This window comes from Galleria mellonella, unplaced genomic scaffold, assembly GCF_026898425.1.
Source record: "Galleria mellonella isolate WM207_F2 unplaced genomic scaffold, CSIRO_AGI_GalMel_v1 utg11558, whole genome shotgun sequence".
Taxonomy (NCBI): domain Eukaryota; kingdom Metazoa; phylum Arthropoda; class Insecta; order Lepidoptera; family Pyralidae; genus Galleria; species Galleria mellonella.
This window is the reverse complement of record NW_026441977.1, coordinates 298,969-313,270: the sequence shown is the minus strand read 5'-3', so window position 1 is coordinate 313,270 and position 14,302 is coordinate 298,969. Positions and strand designations below refer to the sequence as shown.

Here is a 14,302-nt window from a genome sequence, read left to right as displayed (position 1 = left end):
CGAATTTGATAAAGTTTTTTTGGGGCCAATCCGAAAGTGTATCCTTTTAGACAAAAAAAAACATTTTCCCAAATCGTTTGCCATGCCATTTTTACCCATTAAAAAAACCCTCACTGGTATCCCACCAGTGTAAACAGTGAGCGTTCATTAAATAGTGACCACTCTATTACCAGCCATAAAAATACATACATATATAAAAAATATACGTATCACAGACATGGTGTCATTCCTTCTTAAGCTTACTGCATTTTCCTTTTTATATATTTCTTTTTTTTTTCTCTTTTCATGTATGTCTGTATATATTTGTTGTTATTTGTATGCAAGTAAATTATCTATCTGTCTAATAAATTAGTGTTTCATCTAAACAATATAATTATAATCAAATAACCAGTTAGAAATTTTTTTGATGTTATTATATAATTAATTATGTTTAGCAATTTGCGTTGTTGACTGTACTTCTTAAAGAAACAATACAAGTACTAATTATTTAATGACGTTCTTCTACTGACAATCAGGACTACAGGATTTACCATAATAGTGATATTAAAATGTCATGCGTCATCATTTATAAGAAATTAATCACACGAGTATATCCATGACAATGGGATCTTGCGGTAGGAGTTTCTCAGTTCGTTTGATTTTTTTACGACTTCGTTATGCGATCATGTTATCGATAGTTATTTATTTTATATATTTAGACTTTTATTTATATATTTTTATTTTATTTATTTCAATTTTTATTTATTTTATTTTGTTTCTTGCCCGTTCTTCTCAGTTGTAATTGCATTCCGAATTGGGCAGTAGATTCATAAAAAAATTACTGTTCAAAAATGCTCATTTTTAAGTTTACTTGAATAAAAATTAGTTTTATTATTATTTATTCATTAGTACATGTATGTGTACATGGCGGACTTAATGCTAAAAGCATTCTCTCCCAGTCAACCATAGGGAGGTGTCAGAATACTCGAATGCGGTACTAGTAATAATTTACAATTAAATATTGTTGGTTTCGTATTAATTTTATGTGGATTTTTATTTACGGAGAAGCAAAACTTCTTGTTACAAAGTAAGAGGTACCATTTTACGTTCTGTAATCGTAGTTAAATATTTTCTGTTGAGGTTTATTCAAGAAACTACAGCATGGGGTTCTTCAAAAAAGGAGTAAAGAGTAATGCCCTTAGTATTTCAGGCGTTCATAGGCTGCGTTTACTGCTTACCATCAGGTAGGCCGTATGCTTGTTTGCCACCTCAGTGGTATAAAAAAATTCAATATAATATGATGCGGAAATAACATCCCATTATTTATAATAAAAGTACCTTACTTTTTTCTGCAGAGCAAAATGTTGGAGTTTAAAAAAAAAATGTTTTTGCAACTATTACAGTTTACTCTCGTTTGAAGCTATGTATTTTTGTAAAATATATATTGTTATTGTAACCTGAATGATGTTGTTACAGGAGCGACAAAAGAGATCGGCACAGCGCTCACGAGGGTGTGTCTTCGGCATCGAGCTATTGAGACCAGGATGAAGACGTTCATAAGGTAAAGTTTGGCAACTAAACTTACCACACGTAACTTACTGCTTCATGTTTATTCATATCTGCAGAGTGAAGTCCAAGTTGTTTCATTCATCATCATCTTAGCCAATATAAGTCCACTGCTGAACATAGCCCTCCTTCATAGAGTACCATAAGGAACGGTTGTGACCCACTTGCATCCACTGAAATTGTTTGTTATGTGTAAAATTAAAAATCTACTCAACCTGTACAAGAGGCCAGACGTTTGGTGAATCAAAAATTAATTTTTCGACCCATTTCATCTTTGGTGAAAGTCAAGCTTCGCGGCTAGAGCTCTCCTTTTTTAGTTATTTTTTAACCCCTGTGTGGATGTTGTCGTATAAAATAAAGTTTAATTGTTTCTTCTTCCTTTCTTCAAAGATTGCCAATGATTTCGTTTTCACCCTAACGGTTACCACTTTCCATCAGGTCGGCCGTCGGCGGATTAATTGCCCTTCCAAGTTGCATATAAAATATAAATACAGCTTGACATTCAATTATTCTTGTTAATACCGTCTTCGGAAGAAAATAATTCGTATTTTTTCCTCTTCCGATAATTAATAATTTAAACCTTTATTGACTGTATAAATAAAGTGGGAAGCCTATGTTTGGCAGTGAGCAATGAAGAGGAAAGAATGAATGGAAAAATGGTATTACCTTTTAAATAGCTGAGGCTTAATATTTATTATCATTTAATTTTTTTTTTTCATGAAACTTAGATTGTCAAACTAGCTGACGGCCCATCCTCTTTTTTGCTTTTAAATTTCATAAAATATGTTCTCAATACGGTTGTACTTTTTTTTATGTTTATTTATGTTTTTTTATATCAGTTGTAAAGCGATTTGGAAAATTCTGATTTGTAAAAAAAAAATATCTAAAAGGATATGCATACAGATTAGTTTCATAGAAAGTTTATCAAAATCGCTTCAAATGTTTAGTTTTTAAATCAAAATTACTGGTTTTACCACAATTGAAGTCGGTTTTTTTTTAGAGCACGGGCTTAATTATTTTACTCGTATGAGACGCCTTTTATTAGCACTAAATTCAATTTGGCGACCTACGAGCTTGGGACCTGGATATCACATTAGGAAAATAAAATGTTTATTACTAAGGATCAAATGGTTTATGTAGTTCTTGCTTCGGGACTTAATACAAATTTAGCTTTGACGTATCGTCGTTGATACGTCAATTCCTCATTAGTTCAAGGGACTTCACAAGAGAACTTTAATACTATATTCTTATTCAATTCATCATATTTCAGAATGAGGGGACTTCTCGTATAGAATTAAATACAATGTTCCTGTGGTTCTAGTAATCAATTAGTCATACTATTTCAAGGGACTTTTCAGGTGGTCCAAAGACAGTATTCCTTTTAATCGACTTCAAATAAAAAAAAGTTCATAATTCGACTCTAATTTTCTGATTATTTCACGCGATGTCGTTACCAATCGGTTCAATGAAAGTTTTGAAATCGATATGGTTCATCATCTAAGTTTTCATATATCAACTCTAATACTTGCCATATGTTCCCGAAATAGATTTGGTCACCCCCCCCTTCTTTGCCAGTGGGTGTTTGAAGAGGCGACTAAGCGAGGGCGAGGGATGCGCAGCAGCATCCCTCTTGAAACATCGCCTATAAACTAACTGTGGTTGCAAATCTGGCTGCCCAGCGTGGCAACTGTTGGCAAAACCCCCGCTTATTGTGAAGGCCTATGTTTAACAGAGAACAATTAATAGCTGATTTGATGATGATAACGATGATGAAGTCTAATACTAGTTAGTGGTAAGGTCTTATGACTTATGTTTGTTTTGTTTTGGATGGACGCTAAGATAGTCGGCGCAATATTTGAACCAAATATCCCTAGTACTTAGAAGTGACAACGTTAGAGCTTTGCTATGGCTTTTGATTTTCTCCCCCTGCTTCTTTAAGAATTCTGAAAATTCCATATTTCATATATCAGGAATTCACGTGTCGTTTACAGCGCTTTAATGGATACGCTGATTACTCCGCTATCGGAGCGGGCGGACGACTGGCGCCGGGGTGGCTGCGCGACCGGTGCCCTTAGTCGGGAACACGCTCGCGAGTGTAAACGAGCGCGGGCAGAACTCAGACGGAGGGTTCAAGAGGCACAACGGCATGCCAGGAAAGCGCGTCGTGCTCAACCAGACGCGAAACGACGGGCTGATGTCTGTATGCAGGTGAGATATATGTCCATCGCTGTACCAGAAGGAGATTTGGAGTACTGAGTCGTTTGAATTATAATGTACTAAAAGAATATTGCGTAGTGTTCTGTATATAGCCTTCTGGATACTTCGATTTCTTCTATGAATTCTGCCGGCAAAAAGTTTGCTTGCATGCTGTTATTTGATTTAGCCAGATGCCGGCTGGCTAGAATACCAGAGAAGGATGATAGGTGAGGATAAATTTAAGTTAATGGCCTTGTCATAATGTATGTATTTAGTATTCCCCACGGCTTCGTCCGTGTGTTTCAGTATACGAAGCATTCTATGTGCTAAGTTAATATCGTGTACCAAATTTTATTCAAATCCGTTCAGTAGTTTTCCATCCAAGCATCCTTCCGTCCTTACAAAAACATGCATTTATAATATAACAAGCATTATACGACTATATTTTTTAATTTATCAGTATAGGTTTCATAATTCAGAATAACGATTTGATAAGGTGCTCGCATACAAGGTTAACAACGAACCTGCTAATCCTTATCGCCAATTCTCTCCCCGGTTCTTTCATTATTTGAAACCAGAGCTTATCTGGTACACATGTGCTATCACATACGGATAAAATGCAACTTACCTAATACTGAATACTTGATAACTTACAAATAGTAGTAATGATAACAAACCATATGATAATAGTTAAGTCTCTATGTCCAGGATGTCCAGGAACGCAAACAACAGTTGGAAGAAATGGAAGAGAAGGCGGTTAAAGCCGCTCTTATTGAGGAGAGGAGCCGCTTCTGCCACTTCGTATCGTTACTCAATCCCGTTGTGGTAAATATATTTACCTATTTCTTCAGGTAGTTTAAAGATTGGCATAAAGAACGGACTTCCGAAGGCCTCTATGTTTAGGCATAACTTTCATTTACTAACTTTGTAATAAACGCTTAGTTGAAAATGAAGTTTTGCATCGGTAAGGTGAAGTTAGTTATTAAAAGAGTTTACTACAATTCTAAAGTGATTTGAAGATATTGCGAACTTTTATAGCGAAAGGTAGGTCTTAAGTACAAAAACAAGATGCACAGGAATCATTTTATCTTTTTTTTTTTTTTTAAATCCGTGGAGTTTAAATTTATTGAGTGTTTGAAAATTTTACAGTTTTTGCCAATTGAACCTTGGTGTTGTTTGCATCTATAGGATATGAGTCCCTTTGTGGGCTATCTGATTCTTTGCCCATCCAGTGAAGAATTTTCCCGTGAAATGTTCTCTTCTAGAAAAAAATTTCTTTAAAGGTCACGCATTAGAGACTGTTGTTGATGTTGATGTTTATGGGCAAATGGGTAGCTCGTTTAACTCTCCTGTTTCGTGAAATCCTTTTATGCTTAGTTATATAGGTAATTTTGTAAAATACCTTACGTTTGATAATAAGGTAATTGTGTTCGGTCGCTTATAGGAGAGTGAAGTAGCAATGCTAGCGGAGGTCGGCCACCTGCAGGAAGGCAGCGAGCAGCTCGTACGCCACACGGCGGAGCCTAGAACTTTACCAGCGGCCAGCTTACAGGTACAAAATTTGAACCACTATCGTTAAATTCTTTCATTAAATTAGGTACCAACTCCTTAAAAATTTTAAATTCTAACGGGAGCTTTTCTAAAAAAAAAAATTAATTAGACAATGTATGTATTTGTTTATTAGACACCAATGGCGTTACAGTAGTTAATTAAAATCTTAACGCTAATATCAGGTTTCTTTATATATTTATTATTTATATTCTCTTAAATATACAAAATAGATGTCAATCGAGAGTGTCAAATGTCTCAATTCCAATATCGATCTATTATAATTTATTTCAAGAGTAACCGCACAGGAAGAGGAAAATACGTGTACTTGTTCGTTGCAAGTCGAGTACAACCCAATATCCTCCTTTTATAATGATGAGTGGCAATTCGGTTGTTGATCTTATTAAAAAAAAACATGTTTTGAACTTCGCAACATTAATAAATCATACAAACCAGGAAAAAGTTTTAAACAAATAAACGATTATGTCATATTCATTACTGAACATCAAGTGATGAGCAACTGGCATAGCAAATCATGGGGCTTGTCTTTGGTGTAAAATCTGGTGCGAGGGATGGTCTAAATTAGATGGAATAGAGTCTATATGATCTCCCAAAGAGGGTTGACGTCAGGCAGGCAACTGGTCGTAAAACTAAAAGCCAAATCTTTTTGTAATATGGATAAAAATGTATTACGCCGACCCCAAATAATAATTGGGATAAGGGTAGGAAGATGATGATGAGAGTATATGATCATTTTATGCAACTCCGAATGATAAAGAGTTTTACAGTCCACCTGTTGAAACAGATATAGATATGAATAACCTACCTACCAAGAAATATTTTCCGAAACAAATGTAAAACGAAAAAGAAATGGGATCTTTGCGAGATAAAAGGATTATTATATACAAAGCTATACAAAACAGTAAATATTCTGTCGAACTTCGAGGCGCAGTGGTAAGGCGGTCGTTTTGCGTAAATGAAATCTCGGTTTCTATTCTCAGACGGACTTTAGAAAAAGAACTTTCCTTAATTGCCTTGGATTTGTATATTCCAGGTGGAGGCATACTCTTGAATCTAATACCAATGACAATTATGTACTGCACTCATAAAATAAAAATTAGGAATTAAGTTAAAATTGGGATCGGTTTGCAATACTTTGATGCAGGTTGTACTAATATGCATCTATCAGAACAGTATGGAGCCATTATGTAGTTAGTATTGCAATACGAGAATGTGAAACGTTTCAATTCCAATATTGATCTTTTGCAATTTATTTTGAGAGTAATCCTAGTGCTTCCAGATGTTTTGTTGCCTAACGTAATACGAGTACATAGGATTTTATATATAGTAAACCACGCGTGCAAAATCGCGGAGATCAGCTAATGTGTATATTCTTTATACGATTTTCACGTTGACAGTTTTTTTAAATGTTTTTACAGGTGGTATGCGATGTGAAATCCTGCTACAGTGGTTGGGTCGAGAGTGGTTCCGCGCCACACTCGCCCTCCACTTCCTCAAGACTTGGAAGCCGAAAGTCCAGCCTTACTTCTATCTCCTCACTGAATAGCCAGTGTTCAGACCAGCATGGTGAGACCTTTATTCATTTAATTTGATATTAAAATATTGTAATTTACATGTAAAATGTTGTTTTGCCAACTTCACATCATTCGCTATCGACAAGAAGTCATCATCTGCTCTAGAATCGGAATTTTCGCGTATAAAGGGCTTTGAGAAGAGTTTGTGCTTCCTGAATTGTATATATTTTCCCTACATACTAAAATATTGGATACATGCGTATGTGTCAGACCTAAACTTGCAGATATCCATAGTTTACGGTAGCCATTTATCATCAGACGGACTGTTTGTTGTTGCTTGTTTACACGACTATTATTATGAAATTTTTTTTCCATAAATTTAATGCATACCTGACTCAGTATATAATATACATACATACATATATTGCTAAATAAAGTAATTCTGATAAGCTTTATTTTAAATTTACTATAAATGCCATAACTTTTGTTTGTAGTCCTTCGTGCCGGATTTATATTTCATTAAAAATATAGTTGCACACCACACGCACTCAGTGTTATTGTTATTACTATTAAATGAATTTTTAAGTTTTTAATTCTAGTGGCAAATTTTGAATTCATAGAATTTTTAAGCGTTTCATTTCAACATAATTTAAATTTTTACTCTTTTATTTTGACAATTAAGTCAAATTTAAATTAATATAATCAGCGGTTCCTCTCTTTGGATATATTCAGTGAAAATCTAAACTTATATAAAAAACACGTTAAAGAGGAACTTTGTGCAAACTCCGTTTAATTAAAGAGGAAGTAGATCATTTTAGAATTGTTATTGTTATATTTCTTCTCTTTTTCTGTATTGTCGTGTATTTTTTCATATTAATTATTCATCTGCTCTCGTTTATTTGATGTGTTAATTTATTGTGGAAACTTCACTGATATATGTTATGACTGTATAAATTATTAATTTTTTAGCTATTATGTTTTCCTATTAAGGTTAAATAAATATAGATTTATCAAATATCATTCAAATGCAATAATACAGGCACAAGTGTAAGCGGAGGCGGAGGCAGTTGTGCGGGAATAGTTGGAGGTAGCTCGACCCCGCTGTCGAGTGCGTCTTCAGCCGGCACGCTTCCTGCTTGCGACACGCCGCTCGCCGCTTCACAGGTAAAAAAATAATAAAAAAAATTGCTTTGTACTAGTTTACAGGGTAAATGTAACACCATATGAAGAGATTATTTGTCATAGTAAGACTTTGTACGTCAGTCTGCTTGGATACCTCTGTGTTCGAATGAATAAGAATACAGCGGTAAAATAACAGAGTGCCATGGTACACTATAGTACTCAGTAATGGCAACGCATGAAGGATACTATGGATGTGACAGAGTATTTTGTTATGTCTATAGGTCATGGTTGCTATTTTCTATCCTGTCTGATATGCCACCGGCGTCTATTAAATTGATAAAATTTATTAAAAGAATTTTTTTGCATGCGTATTTTTAAATTATTATTTACATTTATTTATTTACATTTAAAGCAATTTAAATAATTTTAATGAAATTTTAATTGTAATAAAATATATTTTAGTAATGCTTGTACTTTATTTTTAGTTAAAATGTTTTATTTCTATTTACTTTGTTTTATTTTCATTTACTTAGTTTTATTTTTATTTACGTTGTTTTATTTTTAGCGTGTTTTATATTGTATTATAGTCAGTGTTCCGTTTGGCGAGCGTGTGCAGTGCCGACTCGGGTTTCCGATCACAGGACGCTTTACAACGACGTTCGCTCTACGTTGACAATGTAATTTTGGTTATTATTTTTTATTTTTTTTCTTACTTTTGTTTTATTTTTGTTTATTTTTTATTTAGTGACATATTTGTCCCTACCAATAATTTAATACGGGCTTTTTATGACCATGTAATTTTATACATAGTCATTTAAATAGATACATGTGTGCTTATATATATGTATATGTTAATAGAAATAAAAAAAAGTTGCGATTCTTGCTGGCTCTTCTCAACAGATAACAACTCACTGAACCCTGCCAGTAGATTAGAGAAATATTACGATTTAAAAGTACTTTCTATTTGAATAAATATGATTTGAATTAAAAGAAGTTACAATATTTGATTGAGTAATAAGTTTTTATATTTTACGAAAAAATTACTGACTTACTCTTGCGCTACCTACCCACTTCTGTCTATTCTCCTTTAATCAAAGGTTAGCTATTGTATTTCATTTGAAATTTCTAATTGTGATTGTATATTTTTAAGAGTTAAATAAATAATAAAGTTTATTGTTCTATAAAGGGTTCGGACAATCAGAGCGTTAGCAGCGAATGCATCACGCCGGCTAAACACATCGACGACGAACACGCGGACGACTCCCACGATGGCATCTCGAATGCTGGTGAGTTGGTAGCACTGGTTCTTTTTACGCGATAAAAATGAAACGGTAACCCCGTCTATACTATCGGGGTTTTTTTTATGGATCATAATGGAATGGTAACCCCACCCGCGCTATTGGTATACACCGGCGGGGCATCAGTAGAGGATGATAGGTGAGGATGAAGCAGGTCAGTTAGCCCATCGTGACGAATTCAACAATAATTGTTCAAGATGGTTTCCAGGGGGAACCACGTGGAGGTCGACCTAATAAGGTATATTGCTAGCAATGCAGCTTATACAACTATACTTATACAGTTTATACAACTATATAGTCATACGACTATATAGTCGCATTTATTAATTGCCTTGCTTATTTCCTATATTGTATAGTGCAAATAAAGTAAACTCATTCATTCATTCTCGAATTTTTATAGAGTTGACCGTGTAAAGTGTGCACTGTTTTTGATTATACATTACTATCATACCTACTTGTACAACAATTAGTCAATTACCCTAAGGTTGTCTCGAAAAGATTGCTCTCAGCAATAAGGCCGCCTTACTGTTCTTATACAATTGTATCGTTATATTTGCTAATTGTTTTACTTATTTCCTATATTGTATAATGCAAATAAAGTATACTTATTTATTCATTTATTTTTTATTTGTATTTCCCAGCGTCAGCGACATGGCCTGACCTGAAGGATACCGCTCAATTCGAAAGGGCGGCGTCGGCTATTATGGGAGGGCGACCACACACTATATCAGCAGGTATAAAAAAATATTTAGTTCTCATAAAAGTTCATAAACTTAATAACTTAATAAGCTATACCAGGGCTTCTTAAAGTGGGGTCCGTAGCTTGTATATCAGAGAGGTCCACAGTAGGTCAGTTAACCTTAAAAAATATTTATATAAGTAAATAAATATTATATTACAAATATTAATAATAATATATTATTATAATATATACTATATTTGGTAATAAAACTATCAATAAAAGATTTTTAATATAAAAAAAGTTTTTTTTCTTTTCCTAAATTTTTGGACCTTACTAAAATGTTTTTGATAGGGGTCCGTGGAATTGTTTAAAATGTAAAACTAGTTCGTGACTGCAAAAACTTTAAGGAACCCTGAGCTGTACGAACCATGAAGTAAATCAATGACAAATCCAATCAAAACCAATTATATAATTAATAATCATACGTACAATGGAGTACGATGTATCTCATTCGCATCGTACCCTAGACTCAAACAGCTAACAGTATTTGTTGGGTCTTAGACCCTAAATAAAACCTTAAGTAGCTAATATTTCAAATGCAATAAGAATATAATAGGAAACAACAAACCATTTAATAGAAATAGTAAGTAATAAAACCCGGAAGCACACACATAGTGTGTTTCCAGCGTAGAATGGATCACCGTTTCCTTTACCATGCGTGTCGTAAGAAGTGACTAAGGAAATTTAATGGTGCCCATCCGTTTGATGGGCAGAAGCGTCCTTATTAAAACATCACCAAAACCTAACCGCGGTTGCCAATACGCCTGCCAAGCGTGGCAACTACCGCTGAAATCTCCCCTCATAGGGCAGGCTTATGTTCAGCAGTGGACAGTTAACTGGTATGATGAGGGGGGGAAGGGATTGTTAGTGATGGAGACTGAGAATCCCATTGCTAGCAATATACCCAACCAGGTCGACCTCCTCGCGGATCCCCCTGGAAACTATCATGGTTAATTCCTGATGAATTCATCATGATGGGCTAACTGGCCTGTTTTCATTCTCACCTATCACCCTTCACTGGTGCCCCGCCAGCGTATCCCGTTAGCGCAGGCGGGGTTACCATACCATTTTCACCCATCAAAAAAACCGATATGATGATGATGATGTATTAAAGAGAATAAAGAGAATCAGCAAAGAATAATATATTTTATGTAACAATCAACAACATCTAGTTACCATAGCGACCTAAACACAGATATATAACTACAATGATTTAAGATCACTAGACGGGCCACATACTGGAAGTGCTTCCATAACATGATGATGGTGATGAATTGTATTACTCAATGTGTTTACTGCATTGACAGCGTGCGAGCGCGGCCACCCGCGAGCCGCCCTCAGCGTGCTGTCGTTCCGCGGCGACAAGCCTGACGATGAACATTCCATCTACGCACGCCCGCCGCTGCCCACAGTATGTACACACATGTTTATCCTTTCAACTATTTCCAAATCTATGAAATTAGTAGTTTTTACAGGCTTTTTACTTTTTTTTTTATACAACTTAGAATGGCAAACAAGCTGACGGCCCACCTGATGGAAAGTGGTAACCGTCGCCTATAGACATGAGCAGTACCATGGACGTAACAGAGTATACTGTTTCGCCCATGATACCCCCCATGCGTTGCCATTCCTGAGGACTCGGATGTTATTCCTCTGTACCCTGTAAATTCACGCCATATCCGACGGAGCCCCAAAGTCGAATTTTGTAGTTGTCAGGGTTATTAACGCGTATGCGGCACTCCTGGTGTAGCAGGCGTCCATAGACTACTGTAACCGTTTACCATCAGTCGGGCCGTATGCTTCTTTGCTACCATAGTAGTGTAAAAAAAACATGAAATATCGACTATTCGTTTACAGCGGTGTTCATCGTTGGAGCGGCCATCCGTGCCCGCTAAGTCGACCAACGCCAACACTGGGCAGTCGGAGTTTAAACCCACCAAGCCTTCGTCGCTGCCGCCGCATCTCACTAAAGGTTTGCTTTACGTTATACACAGTTTTACTACCTGTAAGCCGCGGCCGTATGGTCCCGGCATAGAATGGGCCACCCCTTCCTCTCCCGTGGGTGGCGTAAGAGGCGACTAACGTAGGGCGAGGGATGGGCAGCAGTCCACTGAAAACATCTTTAAAGCCAAACTATGGTTGCCAATTATACTACGAGACTACGTGGAGGTCGACCTGACGGAATATATTGCTAGCAATGGGATTGGTAGTCCGCATTGCTATCAATCCCTCCACCCCGCTTTGGAGATGTTTTAAGAGGCATACTACCACCCATATCCACGACGCTGCTTATGACACCCAGGACTACTCAGCTAATGGACTACATTGGGGGGGGGGGGGGGCTTGGTAGTAGTTGCCATCTTTGGCAGACGGGTCGGCAATCGCAATTATGCTTTTGGTGGTAACGAAATGGCCATGGTATTCTTTATTCTTGAGGATTAAGATGTTTATCTCCGTACCCTCTAATTTCATTGCCATACATTCACCCTTCACAGTCGCTTCACGTAAGAAACATGGATGGGACAGAGGCACCCATGCAAATGACTTTTGTACATTTTTCTTTTGCGAAGGTTCGTCTTTATTTTCAAAAGATTTTTCTCAACTGATAAACTGATATCGAAAATTCTTAATTTATCTGAAAGTATATTAACTAGTAACAGATTGATCCCATAGAAACTTTATCAAAATCGGTCCAGTAATTTACTTTTTCATAATTGAAGTAGTTTGTTTTATGAAACAATATCGGATATCGGATGACGATCATTTGAATTGAATTTATAATCGTATTCGCAGACATGCCAGCGCTGTACGTGAACCTGTCCGAGCTGGCGACTTTAGCAGCGGCGCGGGCGCACCACCACGCCACCACGGCCACCACTGCTGCGGCTGCCGTTGCCGGCGACCACCCGCACCAGGAGAAGGTAACCTTACAATTTATATTTCTTTTTATACTACTTAGAATGGCAAACAATCTGACAGCCCACCTGATGGAAAGTGGTAACCGTCGCCTATAGACATGAGCAGTACCATGGACATAACAGAGTATACTGTTTCGCCCATGATACTGTGACGGTTCGCCTATAGTACAATAGGTTTAATACCATAAGTACATAGAAAAGAAACAGGGGTTCCTATGGGTGACCGCTGCGAAAGCTGAGCTATTTAATATAAACAAACTTTAAAGTCAAGGTTCACAATAGTATACAGAGAAGACGTTACCATATATGAAATATTGACACAGAAGGGAAACTCCTTTGATGTGTTTCCAAAGTGTAGTGGATGTCACAAGAAAATTAAATAAATTAAACAAAAATATATTATATTTTATATATAACCAAATTATAGTTTACCTTTTTATCATCAGGTGTAAAAAAGATACATACAACATAGTTTAATAAGGTTTATGAGAGTCTTTAAAGTTTTATAAATTCTATAATCAATTTAATAGAAAATACCAAAATACGTTAACATATAATTAAATTGAATTTAAAGAAAAGTTCAGTTCGAATAATAGGCTAAATCCGATTATTGAAATATCTACCCTTCGGTGACATAATCTATGACGTTACTAGGTGAGAAAAAAAAAAAAAAAGAGAAAAAAAGGGCGGCAAATGGCGCGGGAGTGGTGTTTTAAGGAACTGCGCAATAAAATAAGAAAGTAACTGGGATAGATCTAGGAGGGACTGGATCGATGAAGGGGTTTGAAATCTTAGTGTATCACTATCGATTAAGTGTGTGAAATTAATGAATAGAAGACTGGAGAATCCGGTGAGCTTGTTCCATTTATTACTACGTAGTTAGATTTTTGACTGTGATCGCAGGCAAAGTCTATACTTAATATTTTTCTCAACAACTATTGAAATACGTATTTGGTCGAGTCCGTATACCTTTAGGTAATGCGTATATCGTTAAATGCAATCACATTTGAACAAATTTTACATCATTATAATTTACGTACTTACGTTATTCTACTCATATACAAAATCCAATTATATGGTCGTTTGATAGAACTTCATCAATTTGATTCAATGTTCTAATTGTCCAGTTTTGAAAAATACTTATTAAATCAGCTATTAAACTATTATAATACTAACTAGTTTCATATCTAGTTATTATAAAGTATTTATTTATTGAGGATAATAGACTAAAGTGACTATGGTCTGGTCTCATTGCTAGGGAAACAACCATTGATGAGAGAGAGGGGTTGTTGAGTGACGACTCTGTAAATGCAAATGCGGTGTGGGCTACCTCCATTGTTTGGAGTGACTGTTTTATGTGTATTGTGGGGCCGTTCCTTGTGTCAGTCTGTGGGAAAT

General features: G+C 35.8%; 1 protein-coding gene across 1 annotated transcript; it reads left to right on the top strand.

Annotated features, from left to right (window-relative positions):
- Positions 1-1,434: 1,434 nt before the first annotated feature.
- On the top strand, positions 1,435-12,946 carry LOC113509429 (protein MTSS 1-like; the record flags this gene model as incomplete). The annotated part of the gene is made up of 12 exons (XM_052893607.1): positions 1,435-1,540; positions 3,537-3,753; positions 4,450-4,566; positions 5,186-5,293; positions 6,729-6,876; positions 7,864-7,988; positions 8,534-8,623; positions 9,133-9,232; positions 9,886-9,978; positions 11,294-11,397; positions 11,844-11,958; positions 12,780-12,946. Coding segments are annotated over exons 1-12 (1,401 nt in total), but the record flags the coding sequence as incomplete, so codon positions are not given.
- Positions 12,947-14,302: the final 1,356 nt, after the last annotated feature.